The sequence below is a fragment of the Phalacrocorax aristotelis genome, chromosome W (genome assembly GCF_949628215.1).
Source record: "Phalacrocorax aristotelis chromosome W, bGulAri2.1, whole genome shotgun sequence".
Classification (NCBI taxonomy): Eukaryota; Metazoa; Chordata; class Aves; order Suliformes; family Phalacrocoracidae; genus Phalacrocorax; species Phalacrocorax aristotelis.
Window position 1 is genome coordinate 10,816,140 of NC_134310.1, and position 15,851 is coordinate 10,831,990.

Consider the following 15,851-nt stretch of genomic DNA (forward strand, 5'->3'; position numbering starts at 1 on the left):
CCTTCTCTCCTCTCCTTTTCCCTTGCTGTTGGCTCACTCTCATTCCTCATGATCCCAGCTCTTCCCTCACTCCTGGTTCCTGCCTCCCCCCTCAGCTCTTGCCCCTTGCTCCCTTCTCTCACCCCACCCCCTTGCTTGTTCCTTTCCTCTCGTTCCTCGCACCCCTTCCTCTTGTCACTCCCTCTTTACCCCCCCACCCCTCGCTCCCCTCTCGCAACCCTCACATCTTTTGCTCCTCGCTCTCTTGGCTTTTGCGCCCTTTACTTATGGATCTTGCTCCCCTTGCTCCTTTCTCACCCCTCTACTCTGAGCTCTTGCTCATCTTGCTCTTGGATCTCACTCCCCTCATTCTCAACCCTCGCTTTTGCTCTTGGCCTTCTCTCCCTTCACTCTAACCTCTTGCTCTCCCCCCTCTCAGCTGTCACCCCTTGCTCCTCACTCCCCTCTCTCTTGGCTCTCACACCTTGCTCCTCTTGCCTCCCTTTATCTTGTCCCTCACTCCTCTTGCTCCCCTTTCTCTCAGCCATAGGCTCTCACTCTCCCCTCTGTTGGCTCTCACTTCTTGCTCCCCTCTGTAGGCTTGTCACCCAGAGCTACAGGGACAGACAGGTTCTTTTGGGGATCCTTGGCAAAATGATGACAGCACTAAGTTGTAGTTACAATTAAAGCTTTTTTTTTTTTTAACAATTTTATGATCAGCATAGCATAGAATTTTATGATCAGAGTAGCACAGAAGTTTTATAAGTAGAATTAGTGTAGCACAATTTTATAAGTAGCGTAGCACAGAAGGTCACCTGGACCCTCTACAGATTGGGTCAAATTTTAGTACTTGGCTTGCCATATCATTATAACAATCATAATCTAGACTCAAAAACACGTAAAAGAATGAGTCACTTACTCGGTCCTTGGAGGAAGCAGACAGCAGAGGTGTCCCTGACTACTGAGGGGTCATGGGTTTCAGTGTCCAGCAGCAATTATGGTCCAAGTTCCCACTTAGGACTTGTAAACGCTTGATTTTATAGACAGTGCTCTGTGTACTGTTATGCTTCCCTGTTCTCTGATGGGGTCATCACTACCACCTGGTTGGCTGGGTGCCTGAGACCTTCAAGGCTGGTAAGGAGGGAAGAAGTTGGCCTGGTACTCAGGAACCCTGAAGCTGATAGGGAGGGGAAGAAGAAATCTGCCTGATGCGCAGGACCTTCAGGGCCTCATGAGAAGAGGAAAGGAGACTGATATGTGACTAGCTTGGTGACAGAGAATGGCCATTTGCCTTATAAAATGGCATTAGTAATGCTAACCATATTATCAGGGATCAGGAGCAGGAGGTACTGGTCACAAGGCTCTTGCTCCCTTTGCGCACAGTTCTAGCTCCCCTCGCTCTCACTCCCCTCACTCCCCTGTCTCTTGCTCCTCTCATATCCCTTGCTCTGGGCTCTCACTCATCTTGCCTTTGCTCCCCGCTCCCCTTTCTCTCAGCCTATTGTGGGTTAATCCCAGTAGGCAACTAAGCCCCACACAGCTGCTCGCTCACTCCCCCTCCAGTGGGATGGGGGAGAGAATTGGAAGGGTAAAAGTGAGAAAACTCATGGATTGAGATAAAGACAGTTTGATAGGTAAAGCAAAAACAGTGCATGCAAGCAAAGCAAAATAAGGAATTCATTCACTACTTCCCTTCAGCAGGCAGGTGTTTAGCTATTTGTGGGAAAGCAGGACTTTATCACACATAAAGGTTCCTTGGGAAGACAAACACCATCACTCCAAACATCCCCCTCGTCTTCATCCTTCCCTGCAGCTTTTATTGCTGAGCATGATGTTGTCTGGTATGGAATATCCATTTGGTCAGTTGGGGTCAGCTGTCCCAGCTGTGTCCCCTCCCAACTTCTTACACACATGAGAAACAGAGCAGTCCTTGATGCTGTGCAAGCACTGTTCAGCAATAGCTAAAACATCAGTGTGTTATCAACACCATTTTGGTTACAAATCCAAAGCACAGCACTACAGGGGCTGCTATGAAGAAAATTAATTCTGTTCCAGCCAAAGCCAGTACACAGCTGTGGGGTCTCACCTCCCTCTGTCAGCTCTCACTCCCTCTGCTTGCAGATCTCACTCCCCTTGCTCTCAAGCCCCTTGCTCTTGGGTCTCGCTGCTCTCACTCCTCTTGCTCATGGCTTTTGCCACCTTGCCCTCATTCCTGCTCCTTTCCCCTCTTGCTTCGTTCTCCCCTTGCTCTTGCCCTTTGCTCCTTGTTCTCCTCTTTCTTGGCTCTTGCTCCTTGCTCCCCTTTGTCTTGGTTCTCCCCTCTCATTCCCCCCTTTCGACTCTCACCCCTCCTTCTCACTCCCCTGTCTCTCAGCTCTTGTCCCTCACTCCCCCCCTCTCTCAGCTGTTGTCCCTTTATTCTCACTCCCCTCCCCAGCCCTTCCCCCCGCCCCTTCCCAGCACTCCCTCATCTCTCTCCTGGCTCTCTCTTAGGCCTCACCTATATCTTGGCCCTCGCTCCTTTCTTGGTTTTCTCTAAGCCTTTGCTTGGCTCTCAGCCCTTGCTTCTCTCTCAACCTTTGTTCTTCTCTGGCCCCTCTCCTGGCTCTCGTTTGGCTCTCTCCTCCCTCGCCCCTCTTCTGGCTCTTTTGGCTCTCTAGGCCCTTGCCCTTCTCCCAGCTCTATGCTGTCTCTTGTCCCTTGCTCCTCTCAGCTCTGTTTCAGTCTTTGTCCCCCTCCCATCTTCCCATCTCTTTCACAGCTATCTCTTGGGCCTTACTCCTCTCTTGCCCATCGCTACCCCCTCTCTTACCCCTTGCTCCCCTCTTGCTCCCCTCTCTCGTCTCTCATCCCTTGCTCCTGTTGCTCTCGGCTCTCTCTGCTCCCCTCACCCTTGGCGATCTCTTGTTCCTTGCTCCTGTCTCTTTTGCTCCTTGCTCCTCTCATTCCTTGCTCACGCTCTTCAATCCTCTCTTTCATGCCTCACTCCTCTATCTTGCTCCTGTTGGTTCCTTGTGCTTTGCTCTTTTCTCTCAGCTCTTGCCCCTCACTCTGCTCTTGATGTGCTCCTCTCTCCATCCTCTCTTGGCCCTCCCCTCTCTCATTTCTCTCTCAACCTACACTCTGCTCTTAATACTCGCCCCTCTCTTGGTCCTCCCCTCTCTGCTCTCAAACCTCTCACCTCTCTCGTCTCTCTCTTAGCTTGCCCCTCTCCTGGCTCTGTCTCATCTCTGTAGACCCTCACCATGCTTCTGTCTCTCTTGGCCTTAGCTCTTCTCTTGACTCTCAGCCCTTGCTCCTCTCTTGGCCCTCACTTCTCTCAGGGCCCTTGCTCCTCTCAGCTTTGTCTTGCCCCTATCCTGGCGCTCTCCTCCCTCTCCCCTCTCCAGACTCACTCTCAGCTCTCTAGGCTCTCGCCCCTCTCACAACTCTCTCCCAGTTCTCTCTCGGCCTGTGCTTCTCTCTTAATCCTCTCACCTCTGTCTCAACATTCTCTCGGTCCTTGGGCCTCGCTCCTCTCTTGGTGCTCTCTCAGCACTTGTTCCTCTCCCAGCTCTCTCCTGGTTTTTGGTCCTTGCCCAAATATCAGCTCACTCACCATCTCCCCTCCCTAGGCACTCTCTCAGCTCTCTATGCCCTTGTCCTTCTCACAGCTCTCTCCTGGCTCTCTCTTGCCCCTTGCTCATCTCTTGGCTTTCTCTTGGCCCTTGTCCCTTTCCTGGCTCTGTCTCAGCTTTTTCTTCCCTCTCCCCTTCCCAGGACCTCTTGTGTCCCTTTCTCAGTCCTCTCCCCTCTCTTGGCTTTCTTTCAGCCCTCACCCCTTTCCTGGCTCTTTCTTGCCCCTCCCCCATCTCTCTCCTCCCTCTCTACTCTCCGGGCTAGACTCTCCCTAGGCTCTCCCCTCACTCTCTCTTGGCCTCTCACCCCTCTCTCAACTTTGGCAGAGACCTTGACCCTTGACCCTCTCTCGGCTCTTTCGGCCATCACTCCTCTCCTGGTTGTCTCTTGGCCCTCTCTCATGTTTCAACTCTCATGGCCCCCACTCCTCTGAGTGATCTATCTCGGTCCTCGCCCCTCTCCCAGCTCTTGCTTTGCTCTCTTTTGACCCTCACTCAGCTATTGGCTCTGCCTCGCTCACATTTGGGATTTCTCAGCTTATTCTCCGCTTGCTCTCAGGTCTCTCTTGCCTTTCTCATGCATGTTCTCGCCCCTCTCTCTGTTCTCTCTCAGCCCTCACTCCTCTCTTCATCCTGACTCCTCTCTAGGCTCTTGCTCCTTCATATATGCAGGGAGAAGACACGAGAGGCCAAAGCTCAATTAGAGTTGAAACTGGCCAGTGTTGTGCCAGACAACAAGAAGATCTTTAAGTACATTAATAGCAAGAGGAGGTCTAAAGAAAACATTGAACCAGTGCTTGTTGAAGATGGTCCCTTGTCTGGTCTCATCTGGTCTCTCACCTTGTCTGGCATGTGTCTCATCTGGCCACTCCTGTCTTGCCTGGCCTCTCATCTAATCTCATCTCTTGTCTTGTCTCTGTCAGCTTGCCTCTCGTCTCATCACTCATCTTTGTGTCTTATCTCATGTCTCACAGCTGCTGTGCAGCATTTTTTTACCCTTTCTTAAACATGTTCTCACAGAAGCACCGCCAGCTTCGCTGACTGGCTCAGCCTTGGGAAGCGGTGGGTCCATTTTGGAGCTGGCTAAAACTGGCTCTGTCCAACATGGGGGCAGGAGCTGCCCCCTTATCACAGAAGCCACACCTACAGCACCTCCTCTCTCATCTTCTCTCATATTTTTTCCCCCTCTCCTCTTGTCTCATCTTGATTCTCTTCTCATCCCTCCTCTCGACTCTTGTCTTATCCCTCATCTCGTCTTGTCCCTCTTGCCTCTCATCTCCCGTCTCTCTTGTCTTTCCTGTCCCTTGCAACTCTCGTGTCTCTCTCTTGTCCAACTCCCCTCTTGGCCCCCTCCCCTCTACTCTCATCCCATCTGGCCTCTCTTGTCTCTCCATTGTCACCTCTCCTCTCTACTCCTGTCATCTCATCTTGTCTCGTCTCATCTCTCCTTTCCTCTCTCATCTCATCTCATCTCATCTCATGTCTCATCTCTCTTTACTTGTCGATTGCTACTCATCTCACCTCTCTTTTCTTGTCTCTCCCCATCTTGCCACCCTCTTGTCTCCCTCCATTGTCTCATCTCATGTCTCATTCCTCTTGTCTCTTTCCTGTCTCTCTTGTCTTTCCTGTTCCTTGCAACTCTCGTCTCTCTCATTACTCATCCCTCTTATCCTCCCCTCTACTCTTGTATCATCTGGTTTATCTGATCTAATTTTGTGCTCTTGCTTCACCTCTCATGGTCTTGTCTCCCTCTCTCCTCTCCCATCTCTCTCATCTTTCTAATCTCTTGTGTCTCTCATCTCTTGTTGCTCTCTCGCCCCCCTCCCCTCTACCCACAATGTACCTCTTTTATCCCGTCTGTCCATCCACATCTGGTCTCTCATCTCGCCTTGGCTCCCTCTAGTCTGTATCTCGCCTGTCATCTTCCTCATCTGCCCCATCTCTATCATCTGCTTCCTCTGCCTCTCATCTCAATCGTCTACCTTGTCTGTCTCTCACCTGTTGTCTGTCTTTACCTCCCCTGTCTCTTGTCTCTCCCTCTTCTGTGTCTTGCCTTTCATCTTGTCTATCTTCTTCCCCCGACTTCTTGTCTTCTCTTGCTGGACCCTTGCTCCTGCCTCTCTAGTCTGTCTCCTGTCTCTCGCTTGTCTGTCTTCTTTGTTGGCTCTGCCTCATCTTTCCATCACCTGTCTCTTGTCTCTCTCCTCTTGTCCTATCTTGTCTGCCTCCCTCTCGTGCCTGCCTCCCGTCTCTACTATTGCCTCCCTCCTGTGCCTCCCATCTCTCCCCTCGCCTCCCTGGAGATGAGCTCCCTGGAAAGCTGCCTGGAGGAAAAGGACCTGGGGGTGTTGGTTGACAGCCGGCTGAACATGAGCCGGCAGTGTGCTCGGGCGGCCAAGAAGGACAACGGCATCCTGGCTTGTATCAGGAATAGTGTGGCCAGCAGGAGCAGGGAGGTGATGGTGCCCCTGTACTCAGCACTGGTGAGGCCGCACCTTGAGTACTGTGTGCAGTTTTGGGCCCCTCACTACAAGGAGGACATGGAGGTGCTGGAGTGTGTCCAGAGAAGGGCAAAAAAGCTGGTTAAAGGTCTAGAGAACAAGTCTTATGAGGAGCAGCTGAGGGTACTGGGGTTGTTTAGTCTGGAGGAGGCTGAGGGGAGACCTTATCGCTCTCTACAACTACCTGAAAGGAGGTTGTAGCGAGGTGGGGGTCGGTCTCTTCTCCCTAGTAACAAGCGATAGGACGAGAGGAAGTGGCCTCAAGCTGCGCCAGGGGAAGTTTAGGTTGGATATTAGGAAAAACTTCTTCACCGAAAGGGTTGTCAGGCATTGGAACAGGCTGCCCAGAGAGGTGGTGGAGTCTCCATCCCTGGAGGTATTGAAAAGAAGGGTAGATGTGGTGCTTGAGAATATGGTTTAGTGGTGGACTTGGCAGTGATAGGTTAGCGGTTGGACTCGATGATCTTAAGGGTCTTTTCCAACCTTAACGATTCTATGATTCCCCTCTCCCCTCCCCTCCCCTCGTCTCTCTTCTCATTCATTTCCCTCCTCTGCCCTCCCCTCCCCTCCTCTGCCCTCCTTTGTTCCGTCTCTCCCCTCCTCTCCCCTCCCTTGCCCTCCTCTGCTCTCCTCTGCCCTCCCCTCCCCTCCTCTGTTCCGTCTCTCTTCTCATTCATCTCCCTCACCTCCCCTCCCCTCCCCTCCCGTCGCCGCTCCTCCCCTCCCCTCCTCCCCCTGTCCCATGTCTCATCTCTCTCCTCTTCTCTTGCTCCACTCATTTCATGGCTCTTCTTGTAATGTATCTCCCATCTTCCCCCCGTCTCTTGTCTATCCCCTCTTGTCTCTCTGTTCCACGCAGTCTCTCTCTCGGCCGTCTTTGGTCTCACATCTCTTGGCTTTCCTGGCCTTCACTCTCATCTCTTGATCTCGACTGTCTTGAATTTCATCATCAGCTTTCTCATGTCTCGCGACCAATTTCTCTTTTCATACTGTCATCTCTCCGTCTCCTGAGTACTCTCTCTTTCTCACCCTTTATTTTGTTTATGCTCCATCATTTTTCTCTCCAGTCAGTTGGGAGTTTCTTTTTCTTTTTTAAAATCCTTTTGGCAGGGTAAACTTTTAGCATAGCCCCCAATGCCAACAAAAAGCAGAAGTGTTGCTTTCTTCCAGAAATAATAAATAGGCATTTTTCTAGGGTTGGTGTGGTCAGTGTCTACATCTCATTTATACTTGATTAAATATGTCTTGGCTTGACCCTGAGCAGCAGCATCATAACACCCACACTCCTTTTTGCACACTACCTTCTCCCATGGAATGGGGGAAAACAGAAGGAAGGTGACAGTTTAAGAAAAAAAACCCCAAAAGCTGTGTGTGGAAACAAAGCGAAGCGAGGAATTCATTCACTACTCCCCATTGGCCAGCCACAAGATATCTAGCCACTTCCTGGAAAGCAGATCCTCAGCATGCTTAACAGTTGCTTGCAAAGACAAATGCCATAACCACGAGCGTGTCGTGTGTTCCCCCCCTTCCTCCTCCTTTCTATGATCTTTTTTTTGCTGAGCACCATGTCGTATGGTATGGAATATTCCTTTGGTCATCTGGGGTCAGTTGTCGTGGCTATGGCCCCTACCAACCTCTTGCTCACCCCCAGCCTATTGGCCTTGGAGGGCGGGTGTAAGGAGTTGGAGAGAAAGCCTTGATGCTGTGCAAACACTGCTCAGCAATAGCCAAAAAATTGATCTGTTATCAACACTGTTCTAGCCACAAATGCCAAGCACAGCACCATATGGGCAGCTATGAGGGAAGTTAACTCCATCCCAGACAGACCCAGTACAAAATGTAATGCTGATTGATAGATGCACTGGCAACAAGAAAGGATTCTACAAGTACAGAAACAGCAAAAGGAAGGCTAGGGAAAATGCCACCTGCTGCTGAATGGGGCAAGGGAACTGGTGACAAATGACATGAAAAAGGTCAAGGTGTTCAGTGCCTTCTCTGCCTCAGTCTTTACTGGTAAGACCAACCTTGAGGATTCCCAGGCCCCTGAGACCAGAGAGAAAGTCTGGAGCAAGGAAGATTTACCCTCCATGTAGGAGTACCACATATAAGAGCACTTATGCAAAGTGAACATATGTAAGTCCATGGAGCCTGATGTGTTGCACCCACAAATGCTGAAGGAGCTAGCTGATGTCATTGCAAGGCCACTCTCTATTATCTTTGAATGGTCATGGTGATTGGAAGAGCTTCCTGAGAAGTGGAAGAGAGTAAATATCACTCCATTCTTTGAGAAAGGCAAGAAGGAAGATCTGGGGAACTACAGGCTGGTCAGCCTCACCTGTATTCCTGGGAAGACAAGGTAGGGGCCCTGGTGATGCAGGAGGCAGAGAAGGCGGAGTTACTGAATGCCGCCTTTGCTTCAGTCTTCACTGCTAAGGCTGGCTCTCAGGCATCTCAGCCCCCAGAGGAGACAGAAAAAATCTGGAGAAAGGAGGAAAGCAAATGTCACTCCAGTTTTCAAAGAGGGCAAGAAGGAGGACGTGGGAAACTATAGGCCAGTCAGCCTCACCTCCATCCCTGGAAAGGTGATGGAGCAGTTCATTCTGGAGGAGTTCATCCTGGAGGTCATCTCCAGGCTGGAGATGTTGTCTATCTCGACTTCAGTAAGGCATTTGACACTGTCTCCCATAGCATTCTCATAGACAAACTAAGGAAGTGTGGGTTAGATGAGAGGACAGTAAGGTGCATAGAGAACCGGCTGAACAACAGAGCTCAGAGGGTCAGGATCAACAGAGCAGATTCTGGATGAAGGCCCGTCACTAGTGGTGTTCCCCAGGGGTCTGTGCTGGGTCCAGTCCTGTTTAATATATTCATCAATGACCTGGATGATGGGATAGAGTGTAACCTCAGCAAGTTTCCTGATGATACCAAGCTGGGAGGAGTGGCTGATATGCTGGAAGGCTGTGCTGCCATCCAACGAGACCTGGACAGGCTGGAGAGCTGGGCTGAGGGGAACCTCATGAAATTCAACAAGAGCAAGTGCAAGGTCCTGCACCTGGGGAGGAACAACCCCATGCACTGGTACACGTTGAGGGTTGACCTGCTGGAAAGCGGCTCTGTGGAGGAGGACCTTGGTGTGCTGGTGGACAGCAAGTTGACCTTGAGCCAGCAATGTGCCCTTGTGGCCAAGAAGGCCAATGGTATCCTGGGGTGCATTAAAAGGAGTGTGGCCAGCAGGTTGAGGGAGGTTATCCTCCCCCTCTATTCTGCCCTAGTGAGACTGCATTTGGAGTACTGTGTCCAGCTTTGGACCCCCAGTTTAAGAAGGACAGGGAACTGCTTGAGCATGTCCAGCAGAGAGCTACCAAGATGATCAGGGGACTGGAGCATCTCCCTTATGAGGAAAGGCTGAGAGACCTGGGTTTGTTCAACCTGGAGGAGAGAAGACTGAGGGGGGAATCTCATCAGTACTTATAAATATCTAAAGGGTGGGTTTCAAGAGGTTGGGAATGGATTCTTTTCAGTGGTGCCCAATGACAGGACAAGGGGTAATGGGCACAAGTTTGAACACAGGAAATTCTACTTAAATATGAAAAAAACAAAAGCCAGTTTCTTTCCTGTGAGGGTGACAGAGCAGTGGAACAGGCTGTGCAGAGAGGCTGTGGAGTCTCCTTCCCTGGAGACATTCAAAACCTGCCTGGATGTGGTCCTGTGCCCCCTGCTCTAGGTGTACCTGCTCAAGCAGGGGGGTTGGACAAGATGATCTCCAGAGGTCCCTTCCAACCCCTACCATTCTTTGATTCTGTGAGAAAATAATCCTAGAAACTGATGGACATTAAGGTGTTTTGTAAGAGTCAGTATGGATCTATGAATGGGAAATCATGGCTGACCAACCTGATAAGCCTCCTACAATGAGGCAACTAGATTGGTGGATGGGGGGAGAGCAGTGGATGTTGTTTAATGGACAGTGAGGTGAACTGAAAGTGCCTGAATGTCTAGGCCCAGAGTGTTGTGATCAGTGGCACAAATTTCAGTCGGAAGGAAGTCACTAGTGGTGTCCCCCAGGAGTCTATACTGGGGCCAATACTTTTTATCTTTATTAATGTCCTGGAAAATATGAAAGTGCACCCTCAGCAAATTTTCAGATGATACAAAACTGGGAGGAGTGGCTGGTATACCAGATGGTTGTGCTGCCATGCAGCGAGACGTCAGCAGGGTGGAGAACTGGGCAGAGAAGAATCTCATGAAGTTCAGCAAGTGGGAATGCGAAGTCCTGCATCTGGGAAGGACTTACTTCAGGCACCGATACAGTCTGCAGGCTGACTAGATAGAAAGTAGCTTTGCAGAGGAGGAAATGGGTGTCCTGGTGGACAAGAAGCTGAACATGAGCCAACAGTGCTCCCTCGTGGCAAATGGCCAACAGTATCCCTGGCTCTATTTGGAAGAGCGTTGCTAGGAGGTCAAGGTAGATCCTTCCTCTCTACTCAGTGCTAGTGAGGCCGCATCTGGAATACCGTATTCAGTTCTGGGCTCCCCAGTACAAGAAAGGTATGGACTTACTATAGCAAGTCCAGCAAAGGGCCACAAAGATGATTAAGGAACTGGAGCATCTGCCATATGAGGAGAGGCTGAGATAGATGGGACTATTCAGTCTGGAGAACAGAAGGCTCAGGAAGGATCTTATCATTGTGTATAAATACTTGATGGGAGGGAGTGAAGATGAGGGAGCAAGACTCTTAGTGGTGCTCATTGACAGGACAAGAGACAATAGACACAAATGGAAAAACCCAGGAAATTCCATCTGAACGCTTGAAGACAAATTTTTACTGTGAGGTTAGTCAAGGACTGTACCAGGTCATCCAAAGATGTTGTGGAGTCTCTATCCTTGGAGATATTAAGAACTCAACTGGATATGGCCCTGAGAAACTTGCTCTAGGTGACCCTGATGTTCTCAAGAGGTCACTTCCAACCTAAACGATTCTGTGATTCTGTGCAAAATTGAGGAATTCTCTGATTCCTAGTATGTAGGAGTCATCCTCCGTCTTCTTTCTGGTACTCTAGGTTTACTTTGTAAGGCATTTTCCTTTGTTGTTGGACCATTTCTGTGCTCTATTCAGATTTTTGAATAGTCCTCTTAAAAATGTCAGTGACACAATCTCATGTACTTTTCTTTTGTGTGCCTCGCTATTTTAATAGGGGTAAAAACCCTGTTTATAACTCCAGTGATTACATTAACACTTTCTGCTAAAGCAAGCTTACTTGAGTAACTTTTTCACTATGACCTTTAAAATGCTTTTCAGGGTCGTCTTTTCAGGTTGCAGCCCCTCATTCTTTCACCTGCTAGAGCTTTAACTTGGCATTTGAATGTGAAGAATTTATAGTGCAACTCAGTAAACCAGGGGAATGACAGCTTTAAAGAATGGGTAGTCATTTACAAGCTGATGGGAGGCTTTTGACTCATTTCTGATTTTTGAGTTGTTCCTGAAGTCACATAAATAAGTGAGAAAAGTTTCTGTTCACGTACATTATTACATAAGATACTTTGAGTGCAAGTAAGGTAAGAGAAAACTTTGAATATTTCAGTACATAAGGATTTGAACCATTTCAGGGAAGAAAATGAAGAGACAAATTTATTTCTGATATTGCATATTTTACCCATTGTGGTCTTACAGTACGCTTTATTCAGTGTATGTTAGTTCTTTCTGAAAGCTGACAATATTGGAGGTACTGTAATTTATTTGTATTGTGATTACTATAGAAATTACTCCTTTAGCTCTTTAAAATTGTGATGAGTTGGTATGACATGTTTCCAGTGTTCAGTTTAATTGCATTGATTATTGCAAGTCTTTTTGTGAAGGCATGCTTAAATAAGAAGTAGACATTTCTATGTGCAGCTTCTAGCATTAATTATGTTTGTGCATATAGGTAGCTTAAACTGTGTTGTCTTAATATGGTATAAGGTTTTGAGTCTCCTCTCAAAATTTGACAATAGTTGCAGCTAACGTATACAAGTATAGTTAGAGAAGAATCAAGCATGTGAATGGATTTTTTTTTTATCTAAAAGTTCCTTACCTCAAAGCAGTAAGTAGGTTTGTGTGCACCTTCTGACTCGATAAATGTATTTGCTGTTACAAAGCAGACTTTAAACTGTTAGAAAAAAATTCATGAAGTCCAAAGCTTATAGTATCCTCTTCTTGATGTGCTGCAAGCTCTAAGCAGATCTTAGATTAGACAAACCAATAATATATAGTATGAATTTTCTAATATTTTAGGCCAAACCAGCATTTTAAAACAGGAAAAATAAATGAAATGTCTCCATGTACTCATGTAATAGTACATGAAACAATCTTTAGCTAATCCCCAGACTGCATTTTGGGTGAATATTCTTCTTTTAAGATCTGAATAAGGATAAGTGACAAAAAGCAAAGAAGTTTGTGCTGAACTTTTAATTTTACATTTTAATTTTATTCAGAGACCACGATGCAGACATCAGAGACTGGGTCGGACACAGGTTCGACTGTGACTTTACAAGCATCTGTGGCTGGCCAGGCAGCAGTGCCCACACAGGTAGTACAGCAGGTACCAGTTCAGCAACAGGTAGGTGTCTGTTAATTTTGGGAAAACAAAAAAACCTGGCAAGACAGAATGATGCATTTCAACAGGTGTTGTGAAGAACTGATTTTATACAAGGCTGCAAAAGCAACTCTTTTTTTCACTGTTTTATTCAGTTTTATTTTGCTGGAACTAAAATAGCTACATAAGCAGACATGTTGTTTTCAGGGTTTATTTCTTGAACTAGAATATCTGGCAACCAGTAGAAATATGTATACGTGATTCTAAAAGTAGATTACTATGAAATGTGTGCAATATCTCATAAAAAATTACATTACTCTAAGTTATTGAAGAGTCACATTTATTCCTTTGAAATGTTAATAAGGAATATGGAAATTTTGAAATAAATACAATATAGATGTAAAATACAAAAGCAATGTCATTTTGTACTTCTAAGCTGGACTCCCTGCAGGTTCTTGCACAACTGCAGAAAAGTATTTGAAGTAAAACCATATGCAATGCATAATTTGGATTTGCCAGAGAATTAAAGGGGCTTCTGAAGCAGCCAGCTCAGCACACACTTCTGTGACATGATTAATCACCTATGCAACCCCACCAACATTAGAGGGAGCAGTGTATGGGGAGGTTAAGGAGGGAAGTGGAGTTGGAAAACAGGAATATGAAAAGCCATGACTTTTGTCCAGGAGTCCTTTAGTATGTGTAATTTAGTGCCCTTTTTTTTTTTTAAATTATTTGTTCCAGTTGGAAGGGACCTACAATGACCATCTAGTCCAACCGTCTGACCGCTTCAGGGCTAACCGAAAGCTTATTATTAAGGGCATTGTCCAAATACCTCTTAAACGTGGACATGCATGGAACATTGACCACCTCTCTAGGTGTTTGACCACCCTTTCACTAAATAAATGTTTCCTAATATATAGTCCGAACCTCTCTTGACACAGCTTTGAACTATTCCCACTTGTCCTGTCATGGGATACCAGGGAGAAGAGATCAGCACCTCCCTCTCCACTTCCCCTCCATTCAGCTGTCAGTGTTTTAGGTTCTTTGGGTGAAATCTGATGTTCTTTTTCAACATAAGTTGGCTTTATAGTTTCAAAATCAACAATATTAAAACTGAGAATAACTTGTTAAATTATGTAAGTTTGTTTCTGTGCTAGTGAATCAGTGTTGTCTAAATTAAAATTTCTAGCATTTTCAGTTTAGTTTTAAAATTTAAGGTGGGGAATTTTTTTGCATGTTCTTTGCAATGCTGTTTAACTGCCTCATATATTTCACTAATAATTTTTCCTGATATACAGACTCAATTCATAATGCCTCATAATTCCATTAATATCACTTATATTATAATGTACTTTGGAATATATATATTTTTTAAAAAACACCCCACCCCCACCCCCCCAAAGAAAAAACAACCCAATGTTTCAGCAAAACATTTAAGCATTGGACATTTAACATGAATTTAAAGGCTTATCTTTGTGTACTTGCTCAAAGTTCATCCCTACTAAGTTAATAATTGGCTGAAATCAGAGAATCGCAAAATCATAGAATGGCTGCGGTTGGAAGGGACCTCTGGAGGTCATCTGGTCCAAACCCCTTGCTCAAGCAGGGCCACCTAGAGCCAGTTGCCCAGGAACATGCCCAGATGGCTTTTGAATATCTCCAAGGAGGGAGACTCCACAACATCCCTGCACAACTTGTTCCAGTGATCAGTCACCATCACAGTAAAAAAGTGTTTCCTGATATTCAGATGTAACCTCCTGTGTTTCCGTTTGTGCATATCGCCTCTTGTCCTGTCACTGGGCACCACTGAAAAGAGCCTGGCTCCATCTTCCATGCACCTTCCCTTCAGGTATTTACATACATTGATGAGATTGCCCCGCACCCCAAGCCTTATCTCTAGGCTAAATGGTCCCAGCTCTCTCAGCTGGGAGCCCAGAACTGGACACAGGAATCCAGGTACACAGTATTCAACTGGTGCTTAATAAAGGGGAAGAGCACTGCTCTATTATAGTTTTTTTTTTTTTAGTGTCATCACTCTCTGGATTTGTGCTGTAGTCCAAAACAAGATCCCTCAGTGCCTCAAAATGGATATTTTCTGTTTGTTGCATTTAGAGTGAAGCCTTTAACCTTTAAATGACACTTTCCTCCAGACTGCAGGTAGCAGGACCCCTGTGTCCTTTTCTGCAAAGCTGCTTTCCAGCTGGTCGGACCCCAGCCTGTATTGGTGCATGGGGTTATTCTTCCCCAGGTGCAGGACTTGGTGCTTCCTGTTTTTGAACTTCATGAGGTTCCTGTCAGCTGATTTCTACAGGCTTTTGAGGCCCCTCTGGATGGCAGCATGACCCTATGGCATATCAGCATCAGCCACTCCTCACAGTTTGTTGTCATCAGTAAATGGCTGGGGATACACTCCGCCCCATCATCCAGATCAGTAAGATGTTGAACAGGACTGGACCTGGTATTAGCCCGTGAGATACACCACTAGGCATTGGCCTCCAACTAGACATTGTGCCACTGAAAGGCTTTTGCTGATTTAGGACTTTTATATAGATCTCTCTCTTTAATTTAAATATTTAGTAGAGAATCACAGAATGGTTGAGGTTGGAAGGACCACTGGAGGTCATCCCCCCTGCTCAAGCAGGGTCACCTAGAGCTGGTTGCCTAAGAACATGTCCAGAGGGCTTTTGAATATCTCCAAGGAGGGAAAATCCACAACCTCCTTGGGAAACCTGTTCCAGTGCTCAGTCATCCTCACAGTGAAAAAGTGTTTCCTTTTGTTCAAATGGAACCTCTTTGTTTCAGTTTTTGCCCATTGCCTCTTGCGCTTTCACTGGACACCACTGAAAAGATCCTGGCTCCATTTTCTTTGCACCTTCCCTTCAGGTATTTGCACACATAATTTGATTACCCCCGAGCCTCTGGGCTAAACAGCCCCAGCTCTCTCAGCCAAGTAGACTTTGTGCCGCTGATCACCACCCTCTGGGCCTGGCCGTTCAGCCAGTTTTCAATCCACCTCCACTGTCTGCTCATCCAGCCCATATTTCAACAGTTTCTCTGAGGACCTTATGGGAGACAAAGGACTTCCTGAATTCTAGGTAGGCTATATCCACTGCTCTCCCCGGTCTACCAGGCCAGTTATTTCATTGTAGAAGGTTTTTAAGTTGTCAAGCATGACTTTCCCTTG

General features: G+C 47.2%; 1 protein-coding gene across 1 annotated transcript in view; it reads left to right on the forward strand.

The window, feature by feature from the left end:
• Positions 1 to 15,851, forward strand: part of LOC142049488 (transcription factor RFX3-like) — a 257,779-nt gene that overhangs the window by 60,827 nt on the left and 181,101 nt on the right. Inside the window, exon 2 of the mRNA XM_075077249.1 lies at positions 12,567 to 12,691. Coding sequence (XP_074933350.1) covers positions 12,575 to 12,691 — 117 coding nt within the window. The 5' untranslated portion in view covers positions 12,567 to 12,574. The remainder of the gene's footprint in view (positions 1 to 12,566; positions 12,692 to 15,851) is intronic.